This window comes from Telmatherina bonti, assembly GCF_933228915.1.
Source record: "Telmatherina bonti genome assembly, chromosome: 2".
Classification (NCBI taxonomy): domain Eukaryota; kingdom Metazoa; phylum Chordata; class Actinopteri; order Atheriniformes; family Telmatherinidae; genus Telmatherina; species Telmatherina bonti.
This window is the reverse complement of record NC_136620.1, coordinates 8,565,819-8,581,742: the sequence shown is the minus strand read 5'-3', so window position 1 is coordinate 8,581,742 and position 15,924 is coordinate 8,565,819. Positions and strand designations below refer to the sequence as shown.

Genomic DNA, 15,924 nt, shown 5'->3' with positions numbered 1-15,924 from the left:
GAGTGAAAAGGAAAAATCTGAGAAATTTCCACTTCAGTGGAGTTTCAGACTCTTTGTTCTCCGTTTTGGTGAAACACGTCAGACTTGTCCAGTTTCACGCATCAGCAGGGGGAATTCTGCTGCACGTCGCCGCGGAGCGTGACCCACGGTGACCAGCAGAGGGCGCCAAACGCCCAGGAAAATGTCCAGCTGTGCCCCTCAGACACACATTTAAACCTGTTGCAGATGTTTGTGTTTCTCTGGCTGCTAAAAATCTACTTTTTAATTTGAGGAGGATCATTTCTGCTCAAGGTAAACAAAAGACAGAAATCATGAATGTTTAACGTTAGCCGGTGGGCGGATCATGGACGGGATGAGGAACTGAGCTGTGCATCACCTCTCCTGAATGATCCTGCGCCAGGTGTCGGAGGAGTCCACAAAGTCCCTCAGGTTGTCATTGGTTACGATGATCCCGTCTGTTTTCTCCGCCAGGTGAAGCAGGAACCTGTCGGGAGAAAAAACAGAGGGCGTGTTTGGATTCGGGGTTTTCCCAGCGTTCAGAGGTCAGACAGTGCTGCGTCAGGATGAGTTGGCGTTTTGTAGGACTGATGTAACACAAACAGGATGTTCATGGACCAGGAGACGGCGAGTACCTGTCGTCATGTGAGGAAATCCTCTGACCGCAGACCTCCCTGGAGGGGGTGAAGGAGAGCAGCCGCAGGTCTTCCAGCTGGTTTAGGAAGTGTTGCTCTGCAGTGAGAAAGAAAATCAGCTGAACGTCTTCACCAGGTGAACCTGCTCCAACAAGGTCTACCTGTGTAAAAGACAATAAATCCTCCTGCTGGATCGGTTTCTCGTGTTCCCGGCTCCAACTGGCCTCAGACATGTTTACTTAAGTCAAAGTCTCAGGACTAGAGTCATATTTACCTTCTCCTCATCACGGTTGGAGCAGGACAATTCTCCTTTTTTCATGTTAAAACGTTTTAGAAAACATTTAACTGGGTGTCAAACTCCAGTCCTCGTCAGGTTTTAGTTGTTTCCCTGCACCAACGCAGCTGATTCAGGTCAAAAGGTTCCAACAGCTTCTTGGAAACCTATTCAGGAATTCCAGCCAGGTGCGTTGGAGCATGGAGACAACTAAAACCTGCGGATATCGGCCCTCGAGGAGGATCTACATGCAACAGTTAAACATGCCAAACTAACGGCTCAGTCTGAGCAAATACGAAGGATTGGCCACGCCTCTCCCTCATACATCACATGATGCTTCCTGCAGGCAGGATATTTACATGTTTATGTGTTTATTTAGACCGAAATTCTCCTATATTTCATCACGTCTTGCTGGGAGGAATATTTATCTCAATATTTATCCCTTTCTTCCCTTCACCTTCACTCTGGTTTCTAACTGCAATGTAACAGGAAAGTTAATAATAATAATAATAATTAAAGCCGCAAGCGGCATCCATCGGGTCCTCGCCTCATGCCGAACCCTCCACCCGAACTCGCCACAAAGCTTCCGGGTGGATGTGAAGTAAAAGGCACGAATCCAAAACTAGTTTGTTCAAAAACAATGCACATACAGTGCTAAATGGCCGTAAACGCCAAGATGGCGGACACCCCGTTGCCATGGTAACAGGTGGTCAATGCACTTTTTTACTCGCCTTGCGTTGTTACACATGTGTGTCGAATTTCATAGCCATAGGTGAAAGTAGACGATCAGGCCCCTGAGGGCCCCCCAAAAAACTGCCCCCCCCCACAATACATTCTGTAATGTGTCAAGGACCTACCAAATATGAATAGTTAAAGTTTTTGTGCACATCGCATGAATTTGTGCAAAGATCTAAGCAAACCGTGTTTCATGGCGAGAAGGTTTTTTTCCAAGATGGCGGACACACCGTTGCCATGGTAACAGGTGCTTAATTGAGTTTTTTGCTTGTCTACGGTTGATACACGTGTGCCGAATTTCGTTGCCCTAGGTCAAAGTAGACGATCGGGGCCCCTAGGGGCCCCCCCCAAGATGTGCCCCCCCCCCACAATACATATTACAATGCGTGAAGGACCTACCAAATATGAATTATCAGAATTTTGGTTCCGATCGGATGTATTTCTGCAGGGATATGAGTGAACCGTGTTTCATGGCGAGAACGCTTTTTTCCATGGGTTGCCATGGTAACACGCTTTCTCCTATCAGAAAGATTTGAATAACTTTTGGTCCCCATCTTGTCACGAAGCTCCATGGCGAATGTGGAGCCAATAGCATGAATCGTCTCAGACTAGTTCGTTCAAATATGATGCGCTTAAAGTGATAAAAAGGGCATAAACGCTAAGATGGCGGACACCCCGTTGCCATGGTAACAGGTTCTCAATAGAGTTTTTTGCTCGTCTTGGTTACTTCTACATGTGTACCGAATTTCGTAGCCATAGGTCAAAGTAGACTATCGGGCCCCTAGGGACCCCTGCTGCTCCAGTCCTGCACGTCTAGGGCTGCTCGATTATGACAAAAATTATAATCATGATTATTTTGACTGAAATTGAGATCTGGATAATTTAACACAATTATCCAGTATTTCTAAACAACGCTGCGCGTCGTGATGTTCTAGACTCCGTGCCGTGCATTATAACCGTCTAATGTACGGTTCCGAGTTGTTTAATCCGCTTTTACCGCTTATATAGGAACTATTTAACGTTGGCCTGGATGTACGTTTTATGCCAAACCGCTGTCAGGCTGCAGCGCGTTTCTCTCATCCACCTGTTAAAAGACGGCTGATCTGAACCAGCTGATTAACGCGTTGCTATGGTAACGCCCCGTAACGGAGGGATATTACAGTGTTTAACTGGCCGAACTATGTATAGGAAAATAATGCAGCCAGTTGTCACTGACAATGGTATAAACTATGTTTAGGTGAACTTCCACAACCTACTGCAGTTATTCTACATTGACCTGCAGCCGGAGCCGACTGAGACTGGCCGCCTGGGAGTGCTTTAGGACGGGAGAGGCTCCCGCTGCTCCTTCCTTACAGTAACTGCAGAACAATATGTGCCTTCAAGTCAGTCGCCAAAACACCAGAAAAGTCTCTAATAACTCCAGTAAAAGCTGCTAGATTTGTCGCTTTTAACAAAAAAAGTCGCAAGCGATGAAGGTTTTCTGGATATGCCGTCTTCCTGGGAAGAAGTCTTCCAGTCAGCATGAATAACTGTACCTGTGGTGAACCGGTCTCTCTTCTGACGCCACTGAGGGACGAACACGGTGATCTCCCTGTGGCCCCGCCTCCAGAAGGTCTCCACCGCCAGCGCGATGCCGCGGCAGGAGAAGAAGCGATGAAGGCCGTGCCTGGAGGGGGAGGAAGACGAGAGCAGAAGACGTGAAAAGCAGCATGTGATTTATGTCGAGCATCATATAAAACTGAGTTAAGTTTCATTAACACAGAGGGAAAAAGACGTCATGGAAACGTTACTCCTGTTTATCAACAAAGCAAAAACTGTTAAAAACCGCCGTATACTAAATTATGGTAATGATGATCATGCATAATGTATTATTACTGTTATTATACTGACCAACATCATACCATTAGTGTCTGAACAACAAAAAATAATTATAAATATGTATAATTATTGCATATTATGGTTATTAGTTTTAAGCTTAACTTTTTAGTTTATCATCTTTTTGAACATGAATTAAAAGTATTTTCCTATTTTCTTTCATTAATATCCACCACTAATAAAATATTTTCTAACATTGTTTATTTCTACTTTTATTATTGTTTCATATATGCAAATTCATTTTAATTTATAATATATATATTTTCTTAGATAATAAATTCATTTGCTCAGTTACTTTATTCAATTATGCATAGATTAATGTTTACCTTATTAGATATTTTTTTTATATTTATTCCTATTTGGTTGGTTTTAAACCTGTTTTTCTATATCAAGAATAATTACTAAATAAATCATGTCTTTATTTAATAAATAACTATCATGTTTGATATGTTGATAAGCTTATTTAGTTTGTTGATAATATTTCCCAGGATCAATTCTTGAAATAATTTAGATCTGATTTATGAGCTGATAATTATTGTTATTGTCATTATTATTATTATTATTGTTATTATTATCTTTATTATTGTGGTTTTTCTGAGGTCATTATTAGAAATTGATTAGAAGCTCAGTAACATGGGAGCACCATGGGGGCCTCAGACCGGACCGGACCAGACCAGACCAGACCAGACCAGACCAGACCGGACCGGACGTGGAACAACAGAAACAGCGAGGGCATCAGCTGTTGAAGGCTGTGCAGGCAGACGTCATGGCGGTGGTACAACATGTTGACATGACAGAAAACCACAGCAGCAGCAGCAGAGATCAACAGGAAGCCGTGTGCTGCTGCACGTTCACACCACAACCTTAACGCCATCATCAGCCGACCACGTGATGGCCTCACGTTTCCATGCCAACCACTTCTACCTCCACAGCTTTCCAAGATGAAAACTCCAAAGTTCAAATGAGCACTTCCTCCTAGTCACATGCTTGGGTTCTGGTTATTTCCCCGTGTGCCATCAGCTTCACAGATCTGGCCTCATGTGACCCGCGTGGTTACGCCGCCACATGGCCGACGGCCTGGACGGACCGCCGTTTACGGCACGGTGACGCAGGTCATCGCTATGCCTCAGTCAGGACCGCCGCTGATACGCAGCAGACATCCTGAAACACTCCAGTCTGACCTGAATTCTTCTTCTGACAGCGACGATACTGATCTGCAGTCAGTTTCACTCGCTGTTCTGATCACATGTGTAGCACATGTAACTCATCTCTCTCTCACACACACACACACACACACACACACACACACACACACACACACACACACACACACACACACACACACACACACACACACACACACACCAGGTGAAAATGCAAACACGAGGGAAGTTCCCGTAACTGTTGACAGAGAAAACATGAATGACTCCACAGCAGAAAGAATCTCCATGGAAACACAGCTCAGTAGAATAACTTCACACAACGTGAAACCCTGGTCAGGGTGTGTGAACACACACACACAGAAGCCTGAAAATCCCCCGATCCTGGCCCACCGTCAGAATCCTGGCCCACAGCTCTCCACATTGCAGAAAGCCCATTTCCGCTTATTTCCAGTCCAGTTTTTGAACCCGACCCACAGAACCGATCATTCCAATCCTAACCTGCAGAAAACCCAGTCTTACAGCCAGAACACCGGATTTCAGCAGCAACCAGGAGAAAACCGGCACGCCAGCATGCTGCCAGGATCCGGAGTCCAGCAAAGACCGGAACCAGGACCTGAGAGATGCATCTGGACCTTCAGCTGTTGGCTGGAATCGGAAATGGTTTCCGTGGAAACGTAGCTGTCAAGAAGCCGTGGTCTGATTGGGGGGGGGGGGGGGGGGGGGGGGGTGGATCCTCTCCAGAACCCGGACCTCAAAATGACTGAAGCAGTTCGGGATCATCCAGACACAACAGAACAAAAACCAGAAACATCCAAAGAAGAACTCTGGAAAGTTCTTCTGGAGGTCCGGAGAACTGTTCCTGAAGACGACTGAAAGTTTGTCTGAGAGGTTCAGCCGGATGAAAACAAAGCTGCTCAGAACCGTTCCCGCCTCATGAACTACATTTCCATTTATGTTTGCACATCTGCACCAACTACCTCTTTTCCTGGCGACAGATGGAGAAATGAGAACAAAATCATGTAGTTTGCACAGAACCATACTTGGTCTAAATAAAATTATTACTGTGGATGGGAATAAAACAAAAACAAAATCAAAACAAAATATATCAAAATTAAATAAAATCAATCTGGGTATTTAATATAATATTAAACAACACAAAATAAAATAAAAATAAATATAATGAAATTTAAAAAAACAAAATCTGGGTATTTAATATTATATAAAGCGACAAAATAAAATCAAAATACAAATTAAAACAAGAAAAAAAAAAATTAAAAATAAAATAAATCTGGGTTTTTTTTTTTTTTCTTGTCCAGCATTTAAGCAAGCAGACGGACGTTCTGGATGCTGTGTTCAGCGGAGCAAATTTATTTTGCCAAGGGGAACTTTTATAGATGTAATGATCCCCTTGTATTTCTTGATTCCTATTTTATTTTCACACACACATACACACACACACACATATATACATACACACACACACACACACACACACACACACAAATATATATACACACACACACACACACACACACACACACAAATATATATACACACACACACACACACACACACACACACACACACACACACACACACACACACATACATACACACATACATACATACACTATTCACAAAAAGTTAGGGATATTCAGCTTTTGGGTGAAATTTCACAACAAGCCTAAAATGCATTCATGCAGAACATTTAGAGTGGAACGTGTTCAGAGAAGAGTGATCGTGCCAATGTGACCCCGCCCGCCTACAGCTAGAGGAAGGCCAGGAGAACCCAGAGACCCGGGTAACCAACAGTCACCCCCAGGCACAGACCCCAACCCCCCCACTCTGGAGCCAGCCATGCATCTGCCCAGGAGGTGGCGAAGGAGGTCCCCAACCAGAGTCCCCCGCAGTCAGGGGGAACAGGCCCAAGCAGGCCCAGGACGGCAAGGGCCGACCCCGCCGGGCACCGGCCACCCAGAGCGCAGGCCCCAGGGCCCCAAGAGCAGCCCCCCGCCCCCGCAGGCAGAGGGTACAGCCCACACCGACGGAGGATCAGGATCCCCAGACCGCCCCCTAGCGGCAGCCAGGTCGCACCCCAGTGCACCAGCTGCGCTCCCCAGGTACAGGATATCGCCCCTGCCCCCCCCCCCCCCCCCCCCACTTATGACTGATTGTGAAGTGTGTATTATTTGCAAATAAAATTGAGGGAAGTGCCACGTGGTGTTGGGAGAGGGACCACCTAAGCAGCCCCGCCCACCATACACTGCATGCCCCTCCCCCTGGGCATTTAATATAATATAAACACGAAATGAAATCAAAATAAAACAATGAATAAAATTAAATAATTTTTTTTTTTTTTTAAAAAGCTGGGTATTTCATATAAAGCAACACAAAATGAAATAAAAATACCTTCACATGACAGTATTAAAGGTATTATGTATGCTATACATTAGTAACATTCATTCGTTTATCCATCTTCCAAACCACTTCGTCTGAATGAGAGACGCGGGGAGCTGGAGTCTATCCCGAGAGGCAGGTACACCTGGACAGGTGTCCAGTCCACCACCGGGCTTATTAAAAACATTTCTTAGAAAGAAAAAGGAACAAATGGAAGAGTAATGATTAAATATTCTGCTCATCCTGAGTCAGAGCTGAGCCAACATTTCTGTTCCCGTACAGTTCTGGTAAAAACGGAGAGGAAAGAAAGTGGTTGCACAAGACGAGAAGGATGAAGATGACGACCAAACAGGAGGCGATGAAGAAAAAAAAACACCAGGATGAACTCTTTCCCTCCTTCAGGTCGCCGTTTGACATCTTTGTGTCTGAATAAGAGAGAAACTAAAAATATAGATTTTTACAAGAAAAGTTCTTTATTCTCAGAAACACCTCTGTACTACACACCCACGCTACAATATCACGCTGCCAAACACAAAGCAGATGAGTAACGCCATGCAAATGTGTAGGCAACGTTTTGGTGCTCAGAGTTGTAACTGAAACCTACCTACTGTAACAGGTGCTGCACACGTGTGTGTGTGTGTGTGTGTGTGTGTGTGTGTGTGTGTGTGTGTGTGTGTGTGTGTGTGTGTGTGTGTGTGTGTGTGTGTGTGTGACCTGAAATCGTGATGATAATGATGGGAAGGATGGTGGCTTCACAAGTAAAAGAAAAACATGGTGTGTGTGTGTGTGTGTGTGTGTCAAGTGTGGGAAATGACAGCATCAAAACGCAGATTCACACACCCGTTTCCTTAAATAATTACCGTCACTGAACACCTTTTGGGATCGTACCTGTCGGGTTGCCAACCTTCCAGTCAGACCCGCCAGGAGATGCTGGGAAAGTCAAACCAGCTGAAACAGCACACACACACACACACACGAGCCAGGGAAAGAAAAGTTCTAGCAGTAAACTGCAGCTGCTGCTACAACATGCAGAAAACATGTTCAGTAGTTTCCATGGATCCAGAGCAGCAGAATGAGGGTCTGGAAGGCTCTAAAAGCCGCCTCGGATCTGCTGAAATCTCCCATTTTCCTGTTATTTATAGTCGTTTATGTTCCTCTGCATCAACATCAATTAAATCTCTTTTGAAAACTCATCTTTTTATGTTGGCTTTTAACTCTGGAGAGCAGGACCACCAGGTCTTTTCTGTCTTTTTTTGTATTTTTAACCATTATGTTGTCTTTATTTTAGTGCTTTTAGTGTTGATTTTATTTTACCTGTACAGCAATTTGGTTACTTTGAGGTATGTAAAAGTGCTCTACAAATAAAGTTTGACTGATTGAACGTTTCCTTCATGTATGTGCAGTGAGTCACTGCTGCGTCTTTACTGGACGGAGACAGTGGCAGGGATTTCTTATTTAATTTAATTTTCTAGTAAGTATGGGAAAGTCGGATACATTGATGATGATCTTATCATAAATCGCTGTTTTCTTAGGGGATGTGCAAATATCCAGTTATGTCTGCAAGTCAGAAGCTCCTCTCAGAGGCGGTGTCGGAGCTTGATGTGGCGGCAGGGCGAGGAGCTCTGCTGGTCTGGGTAAACTGGATCTCGGTGTCTTGACCTGGCACACGGATTTGTGTCCTTCCTCTCTGTCCATTTTTTTTTTTTAGTTTCTCACACAAAATCAGACATTTTTCTCCAGATTTCATGTTGGAGCTGCTTTAGGATTTCATTCAAAGCTCCTGTTTAAATGGAACTGGACCGTGTAGCACTAGCTTAGTTAGCTTAGCGCGGACACCGAGGTAGGTCTGGGCGATGAATCAGATTTTAACCACGATTACGATCTGGGTTTTCAACGATGATAAAAATAAAAGGGTGTGATTATTTTTCTCTCTGCATTTTCCTCTCCTGCTGTCTTCAGCTGCTAATCGAACGTCTCTGGCGTTGCAGCACTGTGCTGTAAACTCCTCCCACAGCCGCTTTGCTTTCATTCAGACACTGTTGCCAACTTGGCTACAGTCGCTAAATCTGGAGACTGTTTTTGTTAAAAGCGACAAATCTAGCAGCTTTTACTGGAGTTATTAGAGACTTTTCTGGTGTTTTGGCGACTGACTTGAAGGCACATATTGTTCTGCAGTTACTGTAAGGAAGGAGCAGCGGGAGCCTCTCCCGTCCTAAAGCACTCCCAGGCGGCCAGTCTCAGTCGGCTCCGGCTGCAGGTCAATGTAGAATAACTGCAGTAGGTTGTGGAAGTTCACCTAAACATAGTTTATACCATTGTCAGCGACAACTGGCTGCATTATTTTCCTATACATAGTTCGGCAAGTTAAACACTGTAATATCTCTCCGTTACGGGGCGTTACCATAGCAACGCGTTAATCAGCTGGTTCAGATCAGCTGTCTTAACAGGTGAATGAGAGAAACGCGCTGCAGCCTGACAGCGGTTGTTTGGTATAAAACATAAAATATTTCCTATATAAGCGGTAAAAGCGGATTAAACAACTCGGAACCGTCCATTAGACGGTTATAGTGCACGGCACGGAGTCTAGAACACCACGACGCGCAGCGTTGTTTATAAATACTGGATAATTGTGTTAAATAATCGAGATCTCAATTTCAGTCAAAATAATCTTAATATTTTTTGTCATAATCGAGCAGCTCTACACCGAGGAGTTTATTTTCAGCTTTAATGTGAAACTCAGTTATAACAGAGTTCCTGTTTGGTACGTAAATAAACTGACTGAAAACCAAAGATGGCATGGTGGTCCCACATTAGCTTAAAACTGATGCAGTGCTAGCATATAGCTAGATTAGCACTAGCCTAATGCTAACAGCAGGCTAACAGCCTAACATAATGTTATTACTTTCAGCCACATGACAATATTTTAAAGGTACGACTAGTTAGGAAACGACTGGTGTAGTGAAACTAGTGATTCATGCAGGACTGGAAAGAGGTTTCTGTTCTCCTCCAGTGACCTGTTAATCACCCGAGGTGGTGTGCTGTTTGCTGATACCTGTGTGTGTGTGTGTGTGTGTGTGTGTGTGTGTGTGTGTGTGTGTGTGTGTGTGTGTGTGTGTGTGTGTGTGTGTATATTGACTCACGCCATCGCCACGTTGCTGCCGTCTATGATGATGTGTCTCAGCTCCGGGTTTCCGGGCTCGTTGGGTAGGTTCAACGCGAACGGTGTCTTCAGCGACTGGTGGAAACGAGCCAAACCGGTCACCTGGGGGGCGGCGGGGTCGTTAGAGGGAGGACTCCGGGCCACGCCCCCCTGAAAGCCCGTGTGGCTGATGGTCTGATAGGCCGAGGGTCTGCTGATGGGCTGAGCTGACTGAATGGTGGGAGGACAAACAAACAATGACGTGACTGAAGTTGTGAATCAAAGTGAAACCAGTATAAATCCTGACTGTTGGTGGGAGCTCCAGCAAACACACCAGCATCACAATATCTCAAACATCCTGCCGAACGTGGAGAATTAATCTCAGCTCCGTCAGCACAACGTTCAGCGTTTTACCGTCATTTACTCTAAAATTATTGTTTTATTCACCAGGAGAAAGAAAAACTTCGTTCACTGTCGTAACAAACCCAATAAGCACTGGTTCAAATCCAGTTCCACCAGCACATCCAAAATCCCTGTCAGAGCGAGGCTGCTGGGTCTAACCAGCTTTTCACACCACTGCTTCAGCAGCTGCAGAAACTCCTCCTGGAAGAGAGGAAACCTTCACGACTTCTAAGAGCTTTGAGCCTCAAAACCGTTTTCCTCACAACAACTCTGTTTCATTTCCTACAATTTCTCAGCAACAGCAGTGTGTAAGTCTGCAGTTCTGATGGATAGTTTACACTTCAGCTGATCTACGGAGGTTTTCCAGCGTTTCTATCCGTCCAGGAAGTTTTCGATCCAGACACGACATGTGTTTATTCAGAGACTCTACATGGTAAATGATCCATGATAACACCACTATTTATCACATCTTCATCAGAAAAATGATCAATATCACTACTGTGTTGCTGAGAGACACTTCCTGTCAGACTTCCCACCAATCAGAGAGCTTCAACGGTCGGTAACATCCAATCAGGAGCAGCCAAAGATCAACAAGTGATGAGAAAAGCAGGAAAATAATGATCCTCTATGGATGGAATAAAGCCAAGACGACGTTTGGGATGCAGCTGAGGTGGAGGTGCTGCAGCGAGGACAGCAGGAAGAAGTGTGTAAACATGGAAACAGTGTGTGTGTGTGTGTGTGTGTGTGTGTGTTCCAGACGTGAGAATGATGTGCGGATGATAAAAGGCTTGGTCGCTGCTGATCTGTGTGTTATTTTCTTCTGCTTTATCTGTTGTTAGTCATTTTACATGATTTCAGCCTCATAATCTGTCCTGTAGACTTCATGTCTGGCCGGGATTTAAAGAATTCAGCTTCTACGTGTAGTTTTACATTCATAACTTGGAGTTTAAAGCCAGTGTAACACCTACTGTTGGATAAATAAAACAAGTCGGAGCAAAGAAAACGATTTCAACACGCAGGCAACAGAAAGTCCACGATGTTGCCGTTTTGCTCATTTATCAGACCACCTGCATGATGCCGGGAGATTTGAAGGTTCGCTGTGCGTAACCTAGCTATGACAGGGACGTCACGCCGGATCTCACCAGACTCGTGTGTCTGATCTCTATCAAGCAGTTTCAGCTGCTACACACACATCATTACCATTTCAGCATGATGATGAATCTGGAGGTTTCTCTGTTCGTACTGAACCCCATCCAGCATCCTTCCCTCACCTTGGTAGATGTTAACCCAACCGTCTCAGAAATGTTGCCTCTGACGATTCACACCAAGCGTTTAGTGACTGAATGGAACATTTAAAGCATCCAACATGTGCAAAATCAGGTTAAAATGAGCAGAGTGGTGACAGAGGTGGGCTCGGGTCAGGATGAACCGTCCCTTAAAGCCCAATCTCCTAACAGGGACTGATAAAGTATAAACTTTATTACTGATCTTTTAAAGTGAACCTGTTTAATAGAATAATCTGAATAAAATCAGCACTTATTATGGAAGTTTATGGTTTTTGTTTGAGGTTTTACAACCACCAGCTGGGGCTCATAAGTCTCATTAGCTCTGGCATTCATAAGCTCAGTGTTTACAACAAAAGACTTTACAGCTGTGGTGATAAAAAACATACTACTGATATTAACCACTTCCTCACTCAGCCTGCAAACGATGCCTGCACATGGCAGCATGCAGCACTGCTAGCATGTAGCAGGCCGAAATGACGAAGAGAAACTCTGCTGAAAGACTAACATTCAAATAAAACACAGTTCAAACCCCAAGAAATGATACGGGTGTAACGAGAACATGAAAACCGCCCACGTTCACTTCAGAGCTTCTGCTAATTTCTCCACTTCAAGCAAAACCACAAACAAGTCATCGTACGAAAGCAGAGACTCTGTCTCACCTCTGTGGGACAAGAACTCAGCTTGTGGCCAGAAAAGTAGCAAAAAAAAACCCTATGCAGCGACACCATAGAGTGTGTGGCTGCTTATATTCCAGTTAAAAGGCAGCTCTGCTTGTTTTACATCCCAGTTGCTTCGGAGAGGATGAAGTGGGATGACAGGGAAGTGTGTAAGCTTCGTACAACACTCCAACCGGGGCTTCAGTTCCACTGGAGGACTACTTATGTCTCCACGGTGAATTTTCATGTTTTGTTTTCTAGGACTGATTAGGAAATGGCGCTGTCAATCAACCAGCGATTGTCTGAGATACCAGTAAAACATCACGCTGTTACCAGAATAAGGTCAAATAGTACATTTGGGTCCATTTTGGTGGCTTCACCTCTATTAAAACACGCATACATCAACTCAGGTTCACCTGTTAAGCTTCTACTTTTACATGAATCCTCATCAGATACGACTTCACTCATGAATCTAGCTGCTTTGTTCCGATTAAAAAGTTAGTTTTCGTCCAGATTTAGTATCTGTTTCTTTCTAGATGAAGATAAAAATGTAATTTTCCACTGTGATCCGGGTGAGTTCACTCTGACACGCCAGCATAAACAGATTGACAGCTGTCGTTTGACACTCAGATTGTACTTAAAGCCCTTGTAGGTGTGGAGATGTACCTCGTTTTGTTAGGGTAGGTCATTTCCCCTCGTGAGCTTTGTGTAATAAGAGCTGAAACACACCTCCTTACTGGGAACTGAAGCTAAACCTGCTGCATGCCGTGCCAGACAAGCTCATCCAACGTCTAAACCTGAATTATTTACCATCAGGGTCACGACATCATCATCATCATGCTCCTCCACCTCCATGCAGACTATCGGGGGTTCCCTGAGTGATACCTACACTGGGAGTTGAAGCCAGCGAGGAATTCGTGGCGGGCAGCCACTGAGGCGTGCTGCGCAGTGCCGTCACGTTCTCGACTTTCACCGGTCCTCCCAAAGTCTGAGTCCCGCATCGGGATAGGTAGTCCTTCTGGGAGACTCCGCCCCCTCCTCGGGCCAGGTAGTCAGTTCGGGACCCCGACTGCGATTCGAGGCGCGCCACCGTCATCATCCTGGACGTCCGGCTGTCTGTTTTGGTGTGAGTTGGGACGGCGTCGTCGTCGTCGTCGATGGTGATGACCTCGTAGCTCCCTGCTCCTCCTTGAGCGCTGGAGCTTCTCTTGATGGTGATGGCCTGGAACGAGTGTGGATGCTGTCAAAGCGTGTAAGCAGAGGCCAAGGTGCAGTAAAGGCTTACGGCCTGCAGGGGGCGATGATGAGCCGGGTACCTGCTGGGTGCTGGTCTCGCTGCTGCTGCACTGCCTCCGGTGGCCCAGCCCGTTGCTGTTGCCTCCATGCTGGTTGGGTTGGACACTCTCTCTGGACCTTCCCGGGTCTACCAGCAACCTGCTCAGATCCTTGTCTCTGAAGCAAGACACTGTGGAAGAGGATGACGATGATGAGGAAGAGGAGGCCACGTCTGCTTGCCGCGCGGCGTTCGGTCGCCTTTCAGTTTTGTCTCTTTTCAGCGCCTCCTCGCAGCGTTTGGTTTCCTCCACGATTTTCTCCAGGAGGAGGAACGTGTCCTCTGTCTGTCCCGTTGCCTTGACAACGCGTTCCACCACTTCCTGCTGGTAGCCCATGGTTCTGGAACACAAAAAAAAAGACACAATAAAATCATGGCCGTTGTTCTGTCGGAGACGGAGACATAAATTCCAAACGTCCATCAATAAGATGCCAAGCTGACGCTGTTCTCCAGAGAAAGCAGCTCATTTTAAAATAACTAATGTACATAGATGTGCGGTACTTTACGTACGTACGTAGATGTGCGGTACTTTACGTACGTACGTAGATGTGCGGTACTTTACGTACGTACGTAGATGCGCGGTACTTTACGTACGTACGTAGATGCGCGGTACTTTACGTACGTACGTAGATGCGCGGTACTTTACGTACGTACGTAGATGCGCGGTACTTTACGTACGTACGTAGATGCGCGGTACTTTACGTACGTACGTAGATGCGCGGTACTTTACGTACGTACGTAGATGCGCGGTACTTTACGTACGTATGTAGATGTGTGGTATTTTACGTACGTACATAGATGTACGGTACTTTACGTACGTACGTAGATGTGCGGTATTTTACGTATTTAAGTAGATGTACGGTACTTTACGTTCGTACGTAGATGCGCGGTATTTTACGTTCGTAGGTAGATGCGCGATATTTTACGGACGTACGTAGATGCGCGATATTTTACGTACGCTCATATATGTGTGGTATTATACGTACGTAGATGTGCGGTATTCTACTGTAGAATTACATCCCGACATCCTGATTGAGTCTTTTTGGCCGTTTCCGCTCTACTGCCGTCAGTTATTAAACTGATTACAATTAAATATCTAATCATTATTGTTGTTAATAAAAAAAAGTTAAAAAAAAACAATTTACATTTTATTTTATTTAAAATGTTAATTTTGATTTTTTTAATACTATTTATTACATTAATTTTAATGGCTGCAGCCCCACAACCAGCAGGTTGATGGATCACAAAGTAAGCCATAATTATTTTACAGTAATTTTTTATAATGATGTCAGTTTTATACATTTTAAATAATTTTTAAATAATGGAAAAATGTTCAATTAAAAATATTTACATAATATAATTCCATTTCAACATTTTGGTTTTTATAAATCATTGATCAAAGTATTTTTTCCAATTAAATTTTTTAAGTTTTAATTTTCTATTTTAATATGTTAATTTATTAAACATCAAGAGCTTGACTGGGTTCTGGACAACAATATAGATTGGATATAGATATAGCAAAAATAAACAAAATGCAAAAATTTACGATATTTTACTAGAACTTAAATTAAAAACATTTTAACAGATTATCTAAAACATATTTTTTAATAGCTGCACGGTCGCACAGTGGTTAGCACAGTGGCCTCACAGCAAGGTCACTGGTTCAATCCTTGGCTGGGGAGGGGTTTGGTCAGTGGCCTTTCTGTGTGGAGTTTGCATGTTCTCCCCGTGTATGCGTGGGTTCTCTCCGGGTACTCCGGCTTTCTCTCACCATCCTAAGACATGCATGTTAGGTTAATTGGTTACTCTAAAATTGCCCCTAGGAATGAGTGTGAGTGGTTGTTCATCTCTCTGTGTGGCCCTGTGATGGACTGGCGAGCTGTCCAGGGTGTACCCTGCCTGTCGCCCAAAGCCAGCTGGGATAGGCTCCAGCTTCCCCGCGACCCTGAATTGGAATAAGCGGTTCAGAAAATGAATGAATGAATGAATGAATATTTTTTTTAATTTGAATTAATTTCATTTTTTTTTTTAA

At 44.5% G+C, this 15,924-nt stretch overlaps 1 protein-coding gene across 1 annotated transcript in view; it reads right to left on the bottom strand.

The window, feature by feature from the left end:
* n4bp1 (nedd4 binding protein 1) overlaps positions 1-15,924 on the bottom strand; it is a 33,059-nt gene that overhangs the window by 2,783 nt on the left and 14,352 nt on the right. Inside the window, exons 5-10 of the mRNA XM_079254076.1 lie at positions 13,876-14,233; positions 13,449-13,781; positions 10,217-10,446; positions 3,177-3,307; positions 633-729; positions 377-484 (exon numbers count right to left, since the gene is read on the bottom strand). Coding sequence (XP_079110202.1) covers positions 377-484; positions 633-729; positions 3,177-3,307; positions 10,217-10,446; positions 13,449-13,781; positions 13,876-14,233 — 1,257 coding nt within the window. The remainder of the gene's footprint in view (positions 1-376; positions 485-632; positions 730-3,176; positions 3,308-10,216; positions 10,447-13,448; positions 13,782-13,875; positions 14,234-15,924) is intronic.